This window comes from Phymastichus coffea, unplaced genomic scaffold, assembly GCF_024137745.1.
Source record: "Phymastichus coffea isolate CEN01 unplaced genomic scaffold, Cenicafe_Pcof_1.1 PCOF00074, whole genome shotgun sequence".
In the NCBI taxonomy this organism is placed as follows: domain Eukaryota; kingdom Metazoa; phylum Arthropoda; class Insecta; order Hymenoptera; family Eulophidae; genus Phymastichus; species Phymastichus coffea.
This window is the reverse complement of record NW_026706885.1, coordinates 743,421-762,512: the sequence shown is the minus strand read 5'-3', so window position 1 is coordinate 762,512 and position 19,092 is coordinate 743,421. Positions and strand designations below refer to the sequence as shown.

Genomic DNA, 19,092 nt, shown 5'->3' with positions numbered 1-19,092 from the left:
GAGAAAAACTGACCCGCGAACATTTTATAAAAACTACGTAATTAGCAAGGATAGCAAAACTCATTAATAATTCCGCGTAATTTAGTTTTTATTAATAAAAAATTCCAAAAGATGAACACGCCTAATTTATAAAATATTTAATTTGCATAGTATTTAAATACGGATTTTAAAGAAATGAATGTGTTGAATCGTTAGCAAAAATCACGCCTAATTTTCTTATTCAATCAAAATATTGTTATAACCATCTATTAAAGAATAGATATATTTTATTACGATATACATTTATCCATCTGAAAGATCAGTCGGTAACATAGATCATCTACCCTTTTGTGGGACAGTATATACATATACTCTCAAGAGGAATTGTTCCCTCAATAAAAACTATTCGTTAGATCCATAAAACAACCCCGATTAATTAATCAAACTAGGTTATTTTCTAGGATAACTGTCAATGTTAACTATTTGTTAGAAATGAATTTTTTTAACCCAACCCAAATAAGTATTTAAAATTATTAGTTATTGAAAAATTAATCCAACCTTATTACTACATCTCTTACGCTGGCATTCTTGGGAAAGATGTTGTCTATGCTAAAGTAATTGACATTGTTGGATATTTGAAAAATAACGCATATTTATAGGTACAATTCTTTTCAGAACGCAGTACTTCTTAAGTCTACGTTACATTCTATAATCTTTCATGTGCATGTGTCACTGTATGATGAGAAATAATATTCATTTCTTTATAACGGATGTTTATAATGATATTTTGACTGAATAAAAAAAAATTTGGCGTGACCTTTGCTAACAATTAAACACATTTATTTCTATAAACGGCGTATTAAAACGTTGTACGCAAATTTAATTTCTAACGATGGGAGTGTACACTTTTGGAATTTTTTTATTAACGAAAATTAAATTGCATGTAATTATTAATTACTTTTGCTACCCTTATAATTCACGTTTAACTATAACTTTTCTGATTCGATTTTCATAGATTTTCCCGCTAAATTTTTTCATCCCATGTGGAATAACAGTGACCGTTAGTAAAGTTAAATTAAAGTAAGGCCCTTGCCACATATGCACATAACACGCGTACGAGGGTGTACAAACGCGTACAAATCGCTAAAAATTTTGATAGTGCCAACAACAGAAAGTTACTACTATTCCTCGCATGCCCCAAACGAACACACTTACTCCCGGAACAAACGTATCATAATACTATATTATTCAAGGTTGATATGTTTGTTCCGGGAGTAAGTGTGTTCGTTTGGGGCATGCGAGGAATAGTAGTAACTTTCTGTTGTTGGCACTATCTAAATTTTTAGCGATTTGTACGCGTTTGCACGTCCTCGTACGCGCGCGTATGAGCATATGGGGCGAGGGCCTAATAAGTAACTGACATGGTCAATTTTAGCGGTTGGTGTTCTGGACGGACTTTTTTTTTTATAGGAATTTCAATGAAAACGAACCTTTCTGTTAGTCGGACATTCTAATTTTTAGGTTAGAAAATCATTCTATTACTCCAACAATATTTACTTAAGATCTCAAGATAGGTATTGAATGTAAATTAATCCACATGAAACTAAGTGAATGATAAATTAGTTACGGTGAGTTGCTTATAAATACTGATAATAAATATTTTTGAGTTATAACAAAATATCATTTATAAAAATTTAATTCAATAATTATTCATAGCTATTCAAATTTTAAATAAAAAATTTACAATATTAACAGGTCCTTATTGATATAAATATAAGTTCCATTTTATTTTACAGATGAATCTTAACGTAAGATTATTCAGGTCTCTGTACCAGCATTCTCTTACTCGTGCTTATGGCACAAAATTACCTTCTGAATTAGTAGTGTTTATGGATGATATTATGGTAGTTTGTTGGCATCCAGAGCAACCGTTTCCATATAAGTATTCAAAACCATTACCCGAAAAGCAACCAGAGCCTGAATCTGTTTTGAAGGTGGGAGATACTGAAGTGAGAAAAATGTTTCGTCCTAGAAGAGATGATTTGATACCTGAAGAACTAGCTAAAATAACATATACTTGTAAACATCAGTGGTACCCTAGAGCTAGAGATAAAAAAGCTAAAAAAACAGTACCAGATAGGCCATATTTATAAATTTTATGTAAATTATTACGTAGGTGAACTTATATTTTTTTGGTAAAATATTTGAATATTTTTGAAAATTATATGAGTTTAACTATTTCAATTGAAAGTTTTTCATATCTTTGCAATGTTTATAATATTTTCAATAATTTACATTAATGTAACAATATATTAATTTACATTAATGTAACAATACATGTAATGTATTGTTACATTGATTTATTTGTACGTATTTGTAAACCAATCAAAGAAAATCAGATTTATAGCTATTAGGCAAGTAGTGCTCTATTTTTGAACACTATAAAATGTATGTGCAAAAAGGATAATAATTATAAATATACAGTTCATATAGCAATCAATGTTATTGTATAACATACTTTCAATCATAATAGATTTTGTCGTCTTAAAAATAGAATTGAAGTAATGTAGGAAAAATTAAATGAAATTTAAGAAAATTATTCTAATTTATTTAAATATTTCTCATATCATTAGAACTGTTATTGTAAAGCTAACAAAAAGATCTCTTGGCACTAAACAAAATGAATAAATTTTATACTGTTCTAGTAAATTAATTCAATTTTGGTTTTTTAAAAAAAATGAGTATTCATAAGTTAATATGAAACAATTAAATTGCAAGTGATAAAGTTCAAAGCCAAATCAAGTCTTGATTTTATCCAATAAAAATGAAATCAGTTATAGTATAATTAAACTAGTTAAATTTGATTCAAGAATACACACAATTAAAAGATTCATTCTCGTATCTAAATTTTATTATTTTCCAATAGAGTATATATCTAGTTCAGTTGTATAAATGTTCATTCAATTTTTAGAGTGCTCATGAATAAATTAAATCGTTAGATTTCAAACAGGTTACAGATAATTAATCTATTTTTTATTTTTTTAATCTGGTTGATATTTTCTTTTTTATTACTTACAATGACAGTTTTTGTATTTATATTAATGTGTTTGTTAACGAAACGATTTTTAATTTAATTTATTGTGAAGGACAATAGTAAAAGAACGCATTATTATGTGATAAAAGTAATTTTCTATGACCTGAAAATAATCATTGCTATGTGAATTACTCATAGCTCTTGACCCCTTAGTGATCTAATTACTTTCCTGATCTTTTCATAATTAAAATATTACAACTAACTCCTGAAAAAGGTATTCAAATTAGAAAAAAACTATTTAATTCCGAATGGTTGTATCGTTATTATTTTAAAATAACGTATTTTTAATTTAAGTTTATTAATTAAGGGGCTATTTAATTATGTTAAACTGTGGCAATTAAAATTTTTCTATATCGTTTCATATAAAAATCGCTTTAACAAAAATTTAAAGACGTATCTTTAAAATTTTTAAACTTATGACCAATAAAATTATAGCTTATTTTGAGTACTTTAAGAAAGAAATATTTCATGACGATATTTTTATTAGAACGGTTTTCTCAAGCTCACAGAAAATCTTCAATTTTTACTGTTTGACATTATCTGATCCCCTTAACAAATTCCAAAAACTTTTGAAAAAATATTAGTTATAATACTTGGATAGTTGTATACATAACGTACACTGATAATAATAAAATACGCGCTTAGAGCTTACAAATTTTAAAAACTAACACATACAAATAGTTTTAAGGTATAGTAAACATAATGTCGACTTAAATAATGTATATATTTACGTATTTTTTATCGAACCACTGACGTGAGGTGAACTGATACCTAAAACTTAAAGTTTTAATTTAAATTTTAGCAATTCGATTGCAAAGTACAATGTAAAAAAAATAGTCACACTCATTAATTTAAAATATCAATATTTTGTAAAATATGAAACTTTTATCTACTGCACCAGAAAAAAAAGTTTTGTTTAATATTTTTATTGCGCAGTCTTCAATAGATATAGTTATACTGCATTGTACTAAATATTTTGAACTATAATAATTAAGAAAACAAATGTATGTTCAAGAAAACTTGATTTGAATGATGAAGCAGTTGTACCAGCGCATTGATGAAAATCGACAGGTGACATATATCATAATCGACTACATGTTTCGTACAAGCAAAGCATCGGCATCCTGAAGCTATAGGTCAATATATCATCTCTCGAGATTCGGGATGATCACTCTTTACAACAAAACTACTATACACTTCAAACTATTACGCAAAGAAAACGGTAAGACAGGCTATTATGGAAAGTAGATGTCGATCGAGAAATCACTGAAAATTCCCAAGTGACTCATAGTCCTGGGTCGGCTGTGGTGGTGCCGTGCAGGAGCCTGCGATACGATGGTGAAAAGGAGGTTACGAAGAAAGCTTCAAGCGCGCCGACGATGACGAGGAGAGAAGTGAAGAAGAAGGAAGAAGGGAAGGATACATTGGACTCGATTGCTTGGCTTTGCGCGTTAAGCGAGAAAATTCGGTGTCGTGTCCGTTAGTCGCTGGAGGGTCGGCCTATGGCTGCTCATTCTTCGTGCGCTTCGCTTAAACCAGCCTTCTCTCTCTCTCTCTCTCTCTCTCTCTCTCTCTCTCTCTCTCTCTCTCTCTCGCTCGCTCGCTCAGGTGAGTGACTCTCTTGCGAGGACCAACGGTAAAAGCCTCTCGCGCGCACAGGAAAGGGGAAGCCGTGCCATCGTCGTCGTCGCTGCTGCTGCTACTGCTGCGATCGCCTGCGCCAGTCGACGCGCGAAACTCTTCCGAGCGAGTAACAGAGTCAACGTCGTGAGAGTCCTGTCTTAGCTGCCTCCGTGAGGCCCTCAGCCGTCGATCGACACTTGCTTGGAAGGATTCTAACCGCTTGACGCCGTTACCACTGCTTCTAAAGAAAAAGAACGAGATTAAATAAAAAAAAAAGGTAGGTCGCTGAACTCGCGCAACGTGGAATGCGGAGGCGGCATCTTTTGGCTCCCGATCGGGTGGTCCCCACACATGAGCACTGTTATATGTATTCCAATTGCAAATGCCATCAATACCGTACCTCTGCGCCGCTCGTTTTTCCACACTTGCCACTGCTATGCGCGCAATTGTAATTTTAGATGATTAACTGCAGAAGGGATTAATTAAGACGAGAGCTTAAAAACACATTAAAACGCTAAATGTTAAGTCCAGAAACCTCCACGAATCGTATATAATTCACTTGCATCGTTTGTGCTCATTCTGTTATGACGAATTTAACGAGCAGAGCTCTTTTGCTTTAATGGTTTTCAAAGATAAAATTAATTAGTTCTTGCAATGCACAATATGTTAGCACGGCGAATCGTTAATCTGTATTTAACAAGAAAATGAAAAAGAACGATTGTGAGTTTAATAAGTGGCTAGCTTGAATAAAATATACAAGTTCGAGAGTCCTACGAGTACTCGAAATCAGATACAGTTGACCGAAAGAAAGAGCGGCGCCCGCCGCGGATTCGGCAAGGAGATTGCAGAGGCATTTCGGTGAGCGCGCACACGTGCATTCCGTATGTGGAGTCGCCCGTGAAAAAGAAAACGGCGGAGAAGCAGCAGCGATCGCGAGTCGCGACGACGCACGGTGGGGCTTACGGTAACGTGCACGCAAGGTTCCCAGCAATTACGTCAAGGTCTGTCGGTTATCGGAGGCCCGATAAGGGCCTCTTAGCCATTAACATCGATGCCACTGCACTTCACATTCATGCAATTATTGCACGTGAGTCACTCGCCCATACTTAGTTCAACAGTGATAAACATTTTGCCACCTGGCAAGCCAATTCTTTCTCTTTCGTTTTACGTGCTCCCTCAGTCCACCGATGAATTTATTTTTGTCAAGCAGTCGACGTTAAGCTACGGTACGGTTTTGACGTGATCGGCTTTTTAAATAATATAACTGTACCCTTGTCACTGACCAATTGAAATTCAAATTCAGGACTCCGAGAATCACAGCCATTACTACGGTAAAGGAATTTATTTAAAGATATTTATCGATTGTGTATCCTTTCACGAGGTTCAGTTTTGATTTGATTCAGTTTTGATTACGTAGATGATGTAATTATTGAATAAATTGCAACTTTTTCTTAATAAATAGGGCACACAAGAAAAATATACACGCGTACACGAATAACTAGATTACGAATCTACCAATGTAATGCTGCAATAAAAATAACTAAGCTGTGTCCGTAGAACACTTTTGACCAATTTTCCGTTAACAGTTTGTACCTTCAAGAATCGATAACACAGCTTGCCATTAGTAATTGACTTTACTGAACATTTATTTCAGTGTATTTTTAGCTTTCAAAAAACAAAATGCATATTTCGTTTTAACACCTCGGGTAAGGGTAAACTTCCGTATAGTTTTAACAACATCCACAGAAAGAGACATAACTGCCGTAAGATATTACACAGTATGAAAGAAAGCAGACAATAATGAAAGGTGTGTCGCAATTTCGCCAAGAAAACTTGGCGTAAAATATGAGCACTGAGCAATTAAGTTACCGGAGCGAGCGCAAAAAGCTTTACGACGTCATTGTCCGTTCCAGAACACCACGTGTATATAAAAAAAAGGACGCAAAACGAAACGAACGAAATAAAGGAAGTAGAAATAAAAAAAAAAAAAAAACGGGCTTTTCGGCTGGGCAGCGCGAGTGAACTTATAGGAATATATCGGAGTGTTTCGTGCTTTGCGCTTGGACGCAAGCGATGACTAACAGTGCGTACCGTTAGGTCGAATCGCGCGCTCGTACGCCGGTACCATCCTTGTTTTCAGGCGCGGAGAATGTCAATTTCGTGCGCAGTGGCTTACGGTATACGCTACGAAATTACCCCGATATAACTCGATATTGAATCACTCCTGCGCGACGCGCGATTTTACAAAAACTATTCTTCTTGCTAGGTTTTTTAGAAACAAATGTCGTGAGAGGAAGGTCATTCTGTAAGAGCAATTTTCTGTTGTCAATTGACGTCGTTAAAAGTGCGTATTGTAATTTTTCATCGCCGATAACAAGGAAACGATATCCAGTTTTTAGAGGCCATTGTTCATTTTATATGATTTTTCATAATTATGAAGCATCATCTGTGCGTGTTTGGTTAATTATAAAATTACGAGAAACACATCCCATAAAACGCAATAAATTTATGTGACACAGCAAAAAGTATCTTTGAATACTATTAACAGTAACAGAAGTGATTGGCATTAATTCTTCTCCCGCGTTAAATAACTCATATGCCTTGTGAATCACGTTATCTTAAAGTACTGCAATCATAAAGAATGTTATAAGGTTTAGCCTATTTGGAAATCTATATTGAAAGTACATTCTTTAGATATAGGATTCAATCTAGGTAGCGGGCCTTCGGTATACTTGATAAACCAGTCGAGTGTTATTTTGACCAAGTCCTTTTCGTACATCCCGTTTTTGTACCGCACGTTCGAAAGATCGTGTTGTGCAATGGCACAGTAAAGGTACGCATAAGCCAAGAGTCGCAACATTTAACGGAACTCGTTCTCGGCCTTGACTCCCATTTTTAGGACCGCAATTGCTCCATAGTTCATCGAAGAAGAAGGTATACATTATACAACTACACATTGTGATTAGTTGTAAAATAAATTAGGATATTTTTTTATATTTCAGTTTATGGTTTCGAAAGGTTATTATTTTAAGAAATTTTTCGTCGGTAACAACTTTCTTACTTCAGTGACACTCTCTGTCAGGACATTAAGCTAACGCGGAATGTGAGATACTTATCCACGGTATTTGCCATTACAAACTATTAGATAATTTGCCGGTATTGTAACTGTTTTTTTCTTTTCTTTTAAAGTAATTATTATTACTTTCTACAGTCATTTTCTTGTCACAAGAAGATCATTTTTATTTAAATATAGTTCTAAAATTTTACTTATAAAATTTATTCAAACTTTCTTAATAATTTCAAATTATTAGCCACTAATAACGAGATTATCAGAAGACAAATTTAAATGAAATTTTGTTGAAAAAAGTTGTGCCGCTTAAAAATGGTGCTAATTTGAAAAATATGTAAATGGAATTTCTAAAATCGGCTTAATATATCAAATAAAATTTTTTTAATGCAACCTTTCGAATGGTTCAACCTTTTTCAACAATTTTTTTTATTAAAGGAATTTGATCTTAGGTTTCATTTTGGTGATCTTTAAATTGACATACATTTTTATTCCTTCAAGAGTTATTTAAAAATGAAAAGGGATTTGTTTTTTCAATATATCGAATGTAAGACTTCATAAATTCCAAAAGAGAACTATGCACTAAAACTGAAATAGTTTTTTTATCTTTTTACCAAAGTTTCATTAAAATCGATTTTCTGCAGATCTGATGATGGTTGCATTGTTAGACAAATTATACTTTTCGCGAAGTAATGAAATGAATTTAACTATTGTAAACTCATTTGAATGTAAAATTGCATACTTCGATAAGTGAAAAGGGCCATCAAATTAGAAAATTAAGGTTTTATATAAATAAACAAAAATACATTTAATAAAGTTGAAATTGAAGAAATTTTAAAAGGTGTCTTTCGGTAGATCTCATGAATTTGACACACATAAAGTGAAATGTGAAATACAAAAAATACAAATGTGATAATATCTTGTTTTGAAAACATTATCAACTGTAGAATTTATTCAACGGACTAACTTGCACAATTGTACTTCAATAAAATTTTTGTTTCTTTTAAAGCGATATTACTTTTTGCGCTTATATTCTACAAAGTTAAAAGATAATTTAATTGAAAATTCTCGTAAAATCGACAATTGTTTACCTTATCTTTTATAAATTAATTCGAAGCTATCGAGATCTTATTGAGCGGTACTAACAAAGTGTAAACATTTTTTTACAGTATAATAATTTAATCGATATAAAATAGTTAATTGCCATGGTAACACACACAGGCATACATATGAACGCGCATGCACGCACATATACTTTCATAATTTCATTGAATTTATACCGATAACCGACTTTAATGATACATTTCCTAGTAAAACGAATAATAAATATATCTACATTTAGATGCAATTAAATTTTATCGCCAAAAGAGATCTGAAAATAAATTTTATTACCCTCTTAGTACATATTTACCACAATTTGTAAAAAAAATATTTTGGAATAACTGTATACCACTGCTATACTTACAAATTTAATTTATCTGTTTACTTTCAGAAATAAAAATGATCTTTTGGAAGAATAGTATCGTCATTTTTTTGGTATTATCCGGATATGCATTTGCTGAGAAAGAAGACGACACTGCAACTGCATTTATGGAAGCAGCTCAATCACTCTTACAAAATAAAGATGCAATTGGCGATCTCAGTAATGTGGCGAGAGCTTTTATGCAGTCGGATACTGGAAAGCAGGTAAACTGACAAGTCTAGAGATATTTCTTAATGTAGTGCCGTGCGTAAATTTTCACATGGTTAAAGAACCAGCGCGTAAAGATTAATATTTAATATTGGAAATATTATCGTGATAGAAAAACGACGGTTTAGGCCAGATAATTTCTGGCTTAGGCAGCTTGATGGGTAACCAAAACCAAGGTGGTGGTGACGGAGGTGGTGGCGTGGACCTGTCGATGATCGGCGACCTAATCGGTGGATTGAGCTCGTTAGCTGGTAACAACAGACGCACCAGGTCTCCTCATCAACACGAAGGCGAAGAGAATGAATCGTCGGGTTTTGATTTCGACAGTATGCTCAACATCGCTTCAGCTTTCATGGGACAGAGTGGTAATGCCGAAGGTATCATGGGTTTGTTACCGCTTGTACTCGACACCTTCGCAGGAAGTTCCACTGACAAGCATGGAAAGTCCGATCACTCGGATCATTCGTGGTTCATGCCACCGATACTTGAGAATATTCATCTTATGTGGGATCACTTTAGGTAAGTAGTCATTACTTTTTTTCACGTTCGCATTTTGCTCTTGCGCGTCTGCAATTATCAATTTATTTTCATCATTATCAGTATAACTTCAAAAGTTTAACAACGCTTCAACGAAATTAGAAATAATTGCTCAATTTACAAACATTTTACTGATAACTCAATAATGTATGTTTCGGTGAGCCTTGACACAAAAAATCCTTTCCTTGTTCTATTTTTCAATATCACGTCAGCCAAATAACACGATATCATTGAAAAATACTCTTTACTGAACTTTATATGAAGTACAAACATTATTAAACATTTTTTGACTAAATTTGATAACTAATCTGAAAGCGCAAGCATTCAAATGGATAGAGCTTATCAGTGGAAGTATTATAAATACCAATACCACAAATATTTATACATTAAATTTCGTTACAAAAATATTACAGAAGTTTTGTCATTCAACTAATATTTCTATCGCCTTGCAGGAGTTCTGAATTGGGACAAACACTATGGAAGAATAGCGGACTCTCCACTATCGTGGGCTCAATGACGGACGAAAATGGCCGAATTCAGTGGGAAAAGATAATGGAAAGTTTTGAAAATCCAACTCAAAGGCGACGCTGGATTAACTCTTTAACCAATTACGTGGCCGAATGGATGTCCCATGTTTCTGATCCGGCTACACAACAACGTTACCTGTCCACCGCTCAGTTCGTTGGCAACAGCTTCTTGAAATCTCAGGGTTATCCCAAGACTGTCATGTTCGATACTGCAAAGCCTGTTGAAAGTCTTTCAAGGTATATTTTTATTTGCATGATATACGTAACGATGGGTAGTAACAATAAGAATGAACATCTATTTGTAGGCTTGCCAATGCAGTGGCTAAGCGACACCTTCATATGAAAATCGATAGTATTCTCTATATCAAACCAGCCGTAGCATATATACAAGAATTAATGAGTTTGGCTTCGGAAAAGGGTTTTATTATGTCAAGGATCAACGCTCGTGAGCTCAGCAACAAATTGAGTGAATCGATCAATAACGGTTTCATTGGGCCATTGCTGAAAGTAATCCTCTTACTTATTTAGACAGTTAAATTGATTCAGGGTTTTGAAAAAAAAATAGACTTGAGATCTTCTGCTCGTATTTGTAATTTTCTCAATGTATACTTTTAACTTGATACAGGCTTACCGTGCATACAAATGGGGTTCAAAGATGCCACAATGTGCCGCACAAATTTTGTGCTCGATCAACCACAAATCAACGCCAATGGAAGGCAAAGTCATAAATGAGTCATTCCGCAGAGGTTTAACGAAAATAGCGAGCTTCCCAGCAGCATGGGGTATTAGCAACAAAAGTGGACTTAGTTTCTGGTCACTTTACGCATCGATATTGGATACAGATAATAATTGTTTAGTAAGTATATAATTGTCTAAGATGAACGATTATTTTACTGTGCATGATTAATAAACGTTTTCAATGTTTGTTATCAAAAAGTTTTTCAAAGAAGGCACAATTTATTCTTTTACTTAAATCTATATATTTTCTATTGCACATAAACATATCACTTGAACACAACTACAAAATAACAAATTCTACAACAAATGCCTTATTCTATTACAGGAAAAATATCCAGCTGATTGCACGCTATTCCATGATGAGGAGATTCGAGTGACTACCGAAGCCACCCACGTTGAACTTTAAACTAAAGTCTTTTTAGTTTAAAATGTAATTGTTAATAACGAAAAAGAGACTGTTATAAACTTAAAGAAAACGAAAGATTTGCGGTGTTCTGGCGGGGCTGTCAAATGGCTCAATATTGCATTCAATTTACCTCGTGCTTTTTTTAAATTTCTTTTAAATTAAGACACGTAAGAATAAATTTTGCGTGTAGTTTGTAAGGGTACAAAAGATCGATGAAAATATAAAACCAGTATGAAAGTTAACAGTTGGCGTGAAAGAATGAAATTAAAAATTATAATTTATGAGCTTCATTAAACGAAGCTATACCGTTTAGTCTAAATTAATTCATGGTTTCTATAAATGTGCGAGTAACGGCGCTAAAAAGAATTTAAAAATAGCAACAACAAAAAGAAATACAAGAACGGACACAGTCGAGTAACCAGATCCGTTCTGGATAGACTTGTTTATACATGACCGTAGATAGCCGATTCGTATAAATAATTCTTGTAAATATTAGATAAATGTCAAATAAAATATAAGTGATACACAAAAAAAATCAACATCTATGCTATTACATTACATTGGTGTATCTTCTTTTTTTATCCTATTTTACAAGTGACGATTATTTCTTTTTAATACTTTTGCAGGCCCATTCTAAACCTTCCTGTAAAAAAATTTAACTTTGAATAACGTAGAAATGTATTAATAAAATCTATCTTACAAAAAACGTTAGTATGCATAACTGCATCTACATTTTAATTTATACTTTGATTTTTTTTTGTGCTCATTGGAAAATGAATGACTATTCAGTCAAATTTTCGGATATTTTTTTCATATACCTGGAGAAAAATCTATTTGTTTTTCTTACTTTAATGCCTATGCCGTCAGTAGCGACACAGGATTGTATTTGCCAGTCTCGATCTTTAACATTATGTAGTCCTAACAATTCAGCAATGTCAGATGCATTTACGGATCGAGAGAAGTCTTGTTTATTGGCATAAATGAGTAATGGAACACCTCGCAGTTTATCCTCTGTCAGAAGTTCAGATAACTCTTGGCTAGTCTCTTCCAATCGATTTGTATCTGCACTATCAATTACATATATCTGTAAGATATTTTAAGTGTTAAATTATACAATACAAATAATAATCATAGTATATTCACTTGTTAGGTGCTACTCACGAGAACATCAGTATTTTCAAAGTAATTACGCCAATAAGGACGGATTTTTCTTGCTCCTCCAATGTCCCACACGTTCAGCTTAAAGCCTTCACTGTGTACACTTTTGATATTGAACCCTTGAGTAGGCGTTACCTATCAATGTTGTAAAGTACAATAAATAATTACATAGAACCTATATCGATAACGCTTGTTAATTATTGTTTGAAAATTAAGTTAAAAATTTTTTAAAATAAACCTGAGTTATGTCTTCATTAGCTAGAGAACGAAGAATTGTTGTTTTTCCGGCGTTGTCCAATCCTAGAAGCAATAAACGGAGTTCTTTGTCGGGATTGGATCGGAGTTTGCGTAAAATCGATAGCAGTCCCTGAAACGGCCATTTTACTTATAAATAAAGTAAGGTAGCATTAATAAACTAACAAGACATGAATATCTAATAAAATTTACACTAGTATTATTATTATTATTCAATTGGAAGCGAGTTTTTTAAAAATCAACTAAGCATCGTAGAACCAAGCGCTAGAATGAAGGGAAAAATAAGATTAATTTTAAAATAAATTTCAAAAAGACCCGCCAATATTCAGTTCGAATGATGGCGTATTTTCCTTAGTAAGCCAAAATGCGTCTGCTACTAAATAGGCAGAGCTAGAAGAAAGTTTTATCTGAATTGTTGATTATAATTGAAATTCAATTCACAAACCATAGTGTAAATGCGTGTTCAAGTTTTAAATTCAAGTTATAAAGCTGAAGTGATATTATGCAGAGTCTATGATTGTATAAACGTTATTAAAGTAGAATTGTTTTTGAAATCGTCGTAGCAAGTATGTATAAATTTCATAATCACTGTCATTCAAAACAAAACAATAAAATACACAATATTTAAAACAATACTACTAGTGCGCGCTCAACTTATGTACAATATTGTCATCACTAGTTTAATCATTTTTGTTTTGTTCACTTTGTTGTATTCTGTTACCATGGTTTCGTAAATACGCACGCGAGGCATAGTAGCGACATCTAAATTTTACCGCTTCAATTAAACTGAATAAATTCTGTCAATACTGTCGACAAAGCAGTACACTGTTTGTTTAAATTAAAAAACGTATAAGCGTATTCTTCTAATTTTAAATAATTAAATTTTTTTTTATTTGGGTATTCTTTAAAATTCTATAAATGCCGTTATATTTTTTAAATACAAGAAGACAAATTCATTAATTATTTTAATTTTAGCACAATGTCAAAAATTTATGTGTCAGGCTTGAATGCAAATAAAATTGTCTTGGTCAATAAATACGATGATGAAGAATCGATAACAGTGAGTGATAAATTTCTTTCAATACCAGATGAAGAAATTACTAATATCGACATTGGTTGGGATTATTATCTTATTTGGAAAAATAATAATGTCTATATAACTGGAAAAATTGTAAATAGTAATGATATTCTTGTAAACAAGTTACTTCAAATACCACAATGTTCTGATCATAAGTAAATACGATATTTATTTTTATATATAGTATTGTTTTATATATATATATACATTTCTCAAGTAAAAGTTTAATTTTTTCATTGCTTCCAGATTCAAACAGGTTATTGCAGGATCTGAGAAAATAACAGTTTTGGTAGATAATTATGACATATGGCTGTACAATATTTACTCCGATACTTGGGAAATAGTTCCGTCAACATTCATTCTCAACTCGTGCGAAAACGATAAAGAGTATGTCATTAAAATTTCTCAAGGCCGATGCACTGTAGGCTTGACGAATTTCGGCCGTGTCTTTAATATTCCAATATCTCTGAATAACCCTGATGAAATCAAGTTCGTTGACATTGCTTGCGGATATAATCATACACTGTTACTTGCAGAAAACGGTGATATATACTCGACAGGAATGGGAACGTAAGTATTAATTTTCTCATCAATACGCACAGTACAATAAAAGTATACAGTAAATATACTAATTATGAGTAATCAACAAAAATACTATCGATACATTTTTATTCGTGCTTATTTGTCACTATCAAAGAATTAAAGTCGGTAAGTTTCTCCGTCATTGATTTGGCTTTTATGTAATTTTATATATCGCTTCAATAGCTAAAATATAGCAGAATAATAGTTAGAAAGCGAGCAGAATCCTTCGATGATGATTATATAATTTTCTACGAAGCTCTTATTTTATTATTTAATTGTAGGCGGGGAGAATTAGGACATGGTGATTTAGAAGATTGCGACGAGCCTAAACTAATAGAAGCGTTAGCTGGTTTAAAAGTTATACACATTTCAACTTACGGTTGGCATAGTGCTGTTGTAACAGATCAAGTCTCTATTATTTATATTCTTATAATATTTTTAAAAAGTAATTTACAGAATTATTAATTACATTTTTAAATAATACAATAGGGTGATTTGTATACTTGGGGATGGAATAATCAAGGACAGCTTGGACAACCAAATATTGAGAACGTACTAGCTGTGCCTACTCTAGTAGATTTAAAAGATTCCACTCAAAAAGAGATTGAATTAAATGTTATCAAAGCCGAATGTGGAAGTGCATTCACCATTTGCCAAACTGGTATGTAACTTTCAAAAAAATACCGTTTTTATTATGAAAATGCTTAAATTTTTATTTAATCAACAACAATTACTTATTATTCAGATAATGGAAATCTATGGGGTTGTGGATCAAATAAGTACGGCCAACTAGGTATATCTAGAAATAAATTAACGATGTCAAAAGAGTTTATTTTGTTAGAATTCGATGATCCAATAGGAAAAATCGTTGATTTTAAGTGTAGAGAGTGGAGTACTTTCGTACGAACTATAGTTAATAAAACAGTCTAATACTTCACGAGTCTGTTTCTATCTCTCCACTGTCGTCATTGTTAATAGTGTAGTATGATTCGAGAGCTTCAGAAAGCGGTAGAATTAATTCAGGCTCATACGAGCTTCGTTTGTTAACTATTGATGCAGAATCGAAAGACATCGAAATATCTTGTGTCGTCTGTACTGACTCTTGTCTGAGCAATTTCTTTTTCTTTTGTAATTCTGAAAGCGATTACTTCCAAAGCAATTGAAAGCGCCATGAAGTTTATACAAAAAAAACTCACTGTCGGGCTTAAAATTGGACGCTATCGATGGTTTTTCACTTGGTACTGGCTTTTTAACGACTCTTGGTGGACGATAGTGATAAGGTAACGTATAATGCAAGATTTGTTCTTGGCTTTTAAAGCTCGATTGAATCAACTTATAATTCAATTTGTCACCGAATCTAAAATAATTAAATATCTTTCATTCGAAATCACGGCGTAAACTGACTCACGAAACATTTACATTCGATAAGATGCTTCTATAATAGCATGAAGAGAATCTTCATGATGTTTGAAATGAAAATCAAATGGCGTCTTCAACATTTCAAAACGATCGTCTTCCTCTTCCATATCGCTTAAAGATTTTATCCAGTTGCACTACGACAATGAAAAACATTGGTAAAATTAAGTACGTTAATAATAACTCAGTTCATTAGACTTTATATTCATTTAAGATACATCGGTATTCGAAGTTATCTTTCCTAATTTCAATTCTATGTTGCCGACTATTGTCTCGTGGAGAATGAAGTTTGAGAAAGGAAGTAAACCTTTTCCATTCAAAATTTCTGTCAAAGCTTTATGGAATATTTTGTTTATCAAATCAAAAAATTGCTCTCTTGAAATATCTATTTGGTTAATTTTGTTAGTAGAAGTTAGTGAATGGATTAATAATTGTCTTTATATGCATACATTACCTGGATTATAGCATATAATATTTATTTCTTGATATAACCAACAAATAAACAGTTTATAATTACGTTCACTTATGTCATTAAAAAATGTAATTATTTGCTCCATCAATGCTCTTAAAATCCAACTTGAAAATAAATTTGATTCAACGTCACCCATTCCTAGAAATGTCCCTAAAAATCTAGTAATATCATAATTTTAGTTGAAAAAAGGTAATCTCTATAATAAACATTCCAAGAATACCAACTTCATTGCCTCCCAATCAGCTTCAAAAGTATATTTTTCTTTCGAAAGAAGAGCTTTTTCAACTAAATCTCTTAATGAATTGATAAATTTGATTTCATCTGTTTCATCAATAATGTCATCAAAAAACGTAGAGGCCTATACCAAAATACCAATTATAAATGGAATAAAATCTAATTATTAGGTGTGAATAAAGTTAATGTTGCAATATAATATTTTTCATTTTGTTCATATGTATTCATAACAGGCATATACATTTACCTCACCGATGCTGTTGGAGTCCATGAAAACTTGCATACCATCTTGTATTGATTTGATTGAGTTTAGCATTGTTTAAATATTTCTTGTAAATACAGTCTACCAAAAACTACGCGCAATCAAGTATTGTTAATTATTTTTGAAGATATTTTATTATTGTACTAAATTTCATAATGCACTTGAGAAAAAAGTTAAAAAAAGCCATTTATAGATATAATGCAACCATTTTCATAATAAAAGGAATCGTCTCTTTGAATAATAATGTTCGATTATAGTTTTATAAAAGAACAAATATTGTTTACAAAATGAAAACCAAATTTAATTAAACGAAAGAGATTAGAAATTGTTTTTTTTTGTTTTACTGAACTTCGCAATAATTAAAAAAACGTTTTTATTTTTTAATTTTTTTATTCATTCGTTTTTATTAATTTTTTTCCATATTTTGTTCAATATTTTCAGAAAATAACACTCCAAAGCGAAAAAACCGTATATTCTCACCAATCCCAATGTTAATAATATACACATATTTATATATTATAATCCTCGTATAATATATACTATATATGTATATTCATGTATATAATGTATACTTTATACTTTATGTATAATAATGTTTATGTGTAGTAGCGCACACTTTAGACTGTTTATGTATCGATACCTCTATAATTTGATCGATAAATTACAAATATTGAAAAACATGAAACAGATACAGCTGCTCGAAACGCGCGAGCAATGACGATTGTAAGGAGACTGTATTGCGTTGTTTATTTCTTTCCATTATCCCCCTCAGCGTCAGCGAAGACAATTCTTAATCCCTTTCTACATTTTCTGAAGGCCCTCGTTTTTTAGAGAAAAAAAACAAGGCACAGGCAGATAAATATACTTTTGTCGAGCTCAAAAATTAAATGCTCCATATAGATGGAAAGTGTCGCTAAAATTTTTCAATGGCTTACCGCGCAGTGAGAAATGTGATATTGACGATGAGCACCTAGCAGACGGGTTTACAAATATTTAGTAGGTATTTGCACTTTGTTCCTACATCAGGCGAATCGACAAATTCTTCGCTTGAAAAATTTTAAAGAACTTTCCGTCGGATTCCTATATTTATTTATTTTCTTTTTTACATGAACGTTTTGTGGTTAACGCCAAGTTTTACACTGGGGTTAGGAAAAACTTGTGAAATTTTTGCAATACCAACTCCAAACACATCGTCAGAGCAGAAAGCGCGCATCTTGTGAGGCGGCCGATGTACTTGAATATTTTTGTTCACATCGAAGTCAAAAAGGCAATACGCAGTATGAACTTACCTAATACATGTGTGTATCTCTCTTTTTTTCTTCTTTTTACTCTCTTATCCTGTATGCGCATACGGTAAAATTTACAATTGTCTCTTCTCTACTCTTTTTCTTATCCCCTCGATTAATAATAATTATGTTTATAATGAAATCTCGAGAGAGCGCTCGAGATATATTATCGGCATTTTTGTTGCAAGTATATGTGTTACGAAATATTTTCTCCTTTGAGCTTTCGTCGATCGTCCCTTTATCTTTCTTTCTCTCTCTATCGGTTGCTTCGTAATTGTACAACCAACGTTACCATGCTTAGCTTTTATACTCAGTTTTACGAATACTTTAGAACAGGGCGAAAATGCGTCAAAGGATTTGACGGACAGAAGAAGAAACAGAGAAAAGAGTTGTCGTGTGTACATAAAGTTAGTTTGTATAGATTTTCTTTTTTTTTTTCAAGATTCATCCTGTCGTATACTTACAAAGGTGAATACGGCGTTTTTTCTTACAATATTTGTTTATCGATTGTTCACGTTTTAGTTTTAGTTTGCTTGGAATGATGTAGAAAAGTAAAAAAAGTCTTTAGACTCGAATCAATTGAAAGGTCGTAAATGTAGCCATAAACGCGGAACGTCGTACGGGAAATCGATGAATTGGTGAAAATACAACTAAAAATAAAAAATATGAAAATACGAGAAATTAATAA

The 19,092-nt window shown here is 32.4% G+C and overlaps 4 protein-coding genes across 4 annotated transcripts; 3 read left to right on the top strand and 1 right to left on the bottom strand.

Annotated features, from left to right (window-relative positions):
* Window positions 1-1,238: 1,238 nt before the first annotated feature.
* On the top strand, window positions 1,239-2,132 carry LOC131668168 (large ribosomal subunit protein mL42). Its single transcript, XM_058942097.1, has 2 exons — window positions 1,239-1,253; window positions 1,776-2,132. Exons 1-2 carry the CDS (start codon window positions 1,239-1,241, stop codon window positions 2,130-2,132), a joined length of 372 nt encoding a protein of 123 aa, XP_058798080.1.
* Window positions 2,133-5,891: 3,759 nt separating this feature from the next.
* Window positions 5,892-12,196, top strand: LOC131668073 (uncharacterized). The gene is made up of 7 exons (XM_058941918.1): window positions 5,892-6,027; window positions 9,256-9,449; window positions 9,566-9,972; window positions 10,443-10,754; window positions 10,823-11,024; window positions 11,143-11,373; window positions 11,581-12,196. Exons 2-7 carry the CDS (start codon window positions 9,264-9,266, stop codon window positions 11,659-11,661), a joined length of 1,419 nt encoding a protein of 472 aa, XP_058797901.1. The 5' UTR covers window positions 5,892-6,027; window positions 9,256-9,263; the 3' UTR covers window positions 11,662-12,196.
* LOC131668074 (ADP-ribosylation factor-like protein 3) lies at window positions 12,166-13,747 on the bottom strand. Its single transcript, XM_058941919.1, has 5 exons — window positions 13,520-13,747; window positions 13,058-13,186; window positions 12,823-12,954; window positions 12,509-12,745; window positions 12,166-12,304 (listed from the first exon to the last, which is right to left on the bottom strand). The coding sequence occupies exons 1-5, from the start codon at window positions 13,520-13,522 to the stop codon at window positions 12,263-12,265; spliced, it is 543 nt and encodes a 180-aa protein (XP_058797902.1). The 5' UTR covers window positions 13,523-13,747; the 3' UTR covers window positions 12,166-12,262.
* LOC131668166 (RCC1 domain-containing protein 1) lies at window positions 13,500-15,664 on the top strand. Its single transcript, XM_058942096.1, has 6 exons — window positions 13,500-13,640; window positions 14,050-14,307; window positions 14,399-14,722; window positions 15,016-15,142; window positions 15,224-15,395; window positions 15,480-15,664. Exons 2-6 carry the CDS (start codon window positions 14,054-14,056, stop codon window positions 15,662-15,664), a joined length of 1,062 nt encoding a protein of 353 aa, XP_058798079.1. The 5' UTR covers window positions 13,500-13,640; window positions 14,050-14,053.
* The last annotated feature ends 3,428 nt before the right edge of the window (window positions 15,665-19,092 follow it).

Coding starts and splice junctions, on each gene's coding strand:
- LOC131668074 (XM_058941919.1), bottom strand. Junction 12,955..13,057: donor CTAATGAAGACATAACTCAG/GTTTATTTTAAA, acceptor CAACATTGATAG/GTAACGCCTACTCAAGGGTT. Junction 12,305..12,508: donor CTGACGGCATAGGCATTAAA/GTAAGAAAAACA, acceptor ATTTTTTTACAG/GAAGGTTTAGAATGGGCCTG.
- LOC131668166 (XM_058942096.1), top strand. CDS start 14,054: ATGTCAAAAATTTATGTGTCAGGCTTGAATGCAAATAAAATTGTCTTG. Junction 14,308..14,398: donor CCACAATGTTCTGATCATAA/GTAAATACGATA, acceptor CATTGCTTCCAG/ATTCAAACAGGTTATTGCAG. Junction 15,143..15,223: donor GTGCTGTTGTAACAGATCAA/GTCTCTATTATT, acceptor ATAATACAATAG/GGTGATTTGTATACTTGGGG.
- LOC131668073 (XM_058941918.1), top strand. CDS start 9,264: ATGATCTTTTGGAAGAATAGTATCGTCATTTTTTTGGTATTATCCGGA. Junction 9,450..9,565: donor AGTCGGATACTGGAAAGCAG/GTAAACTGACAA, acceptor TTATCGTGATAG/AAAAACGACGGTTTAGGCCA. Junction 11,374..11,580: donor ATACAGATAATAATTGTTTA/GTAAGTATATAA, acceptor ATTCTATTACAG/GAAAAATATCCAGCTGATTG.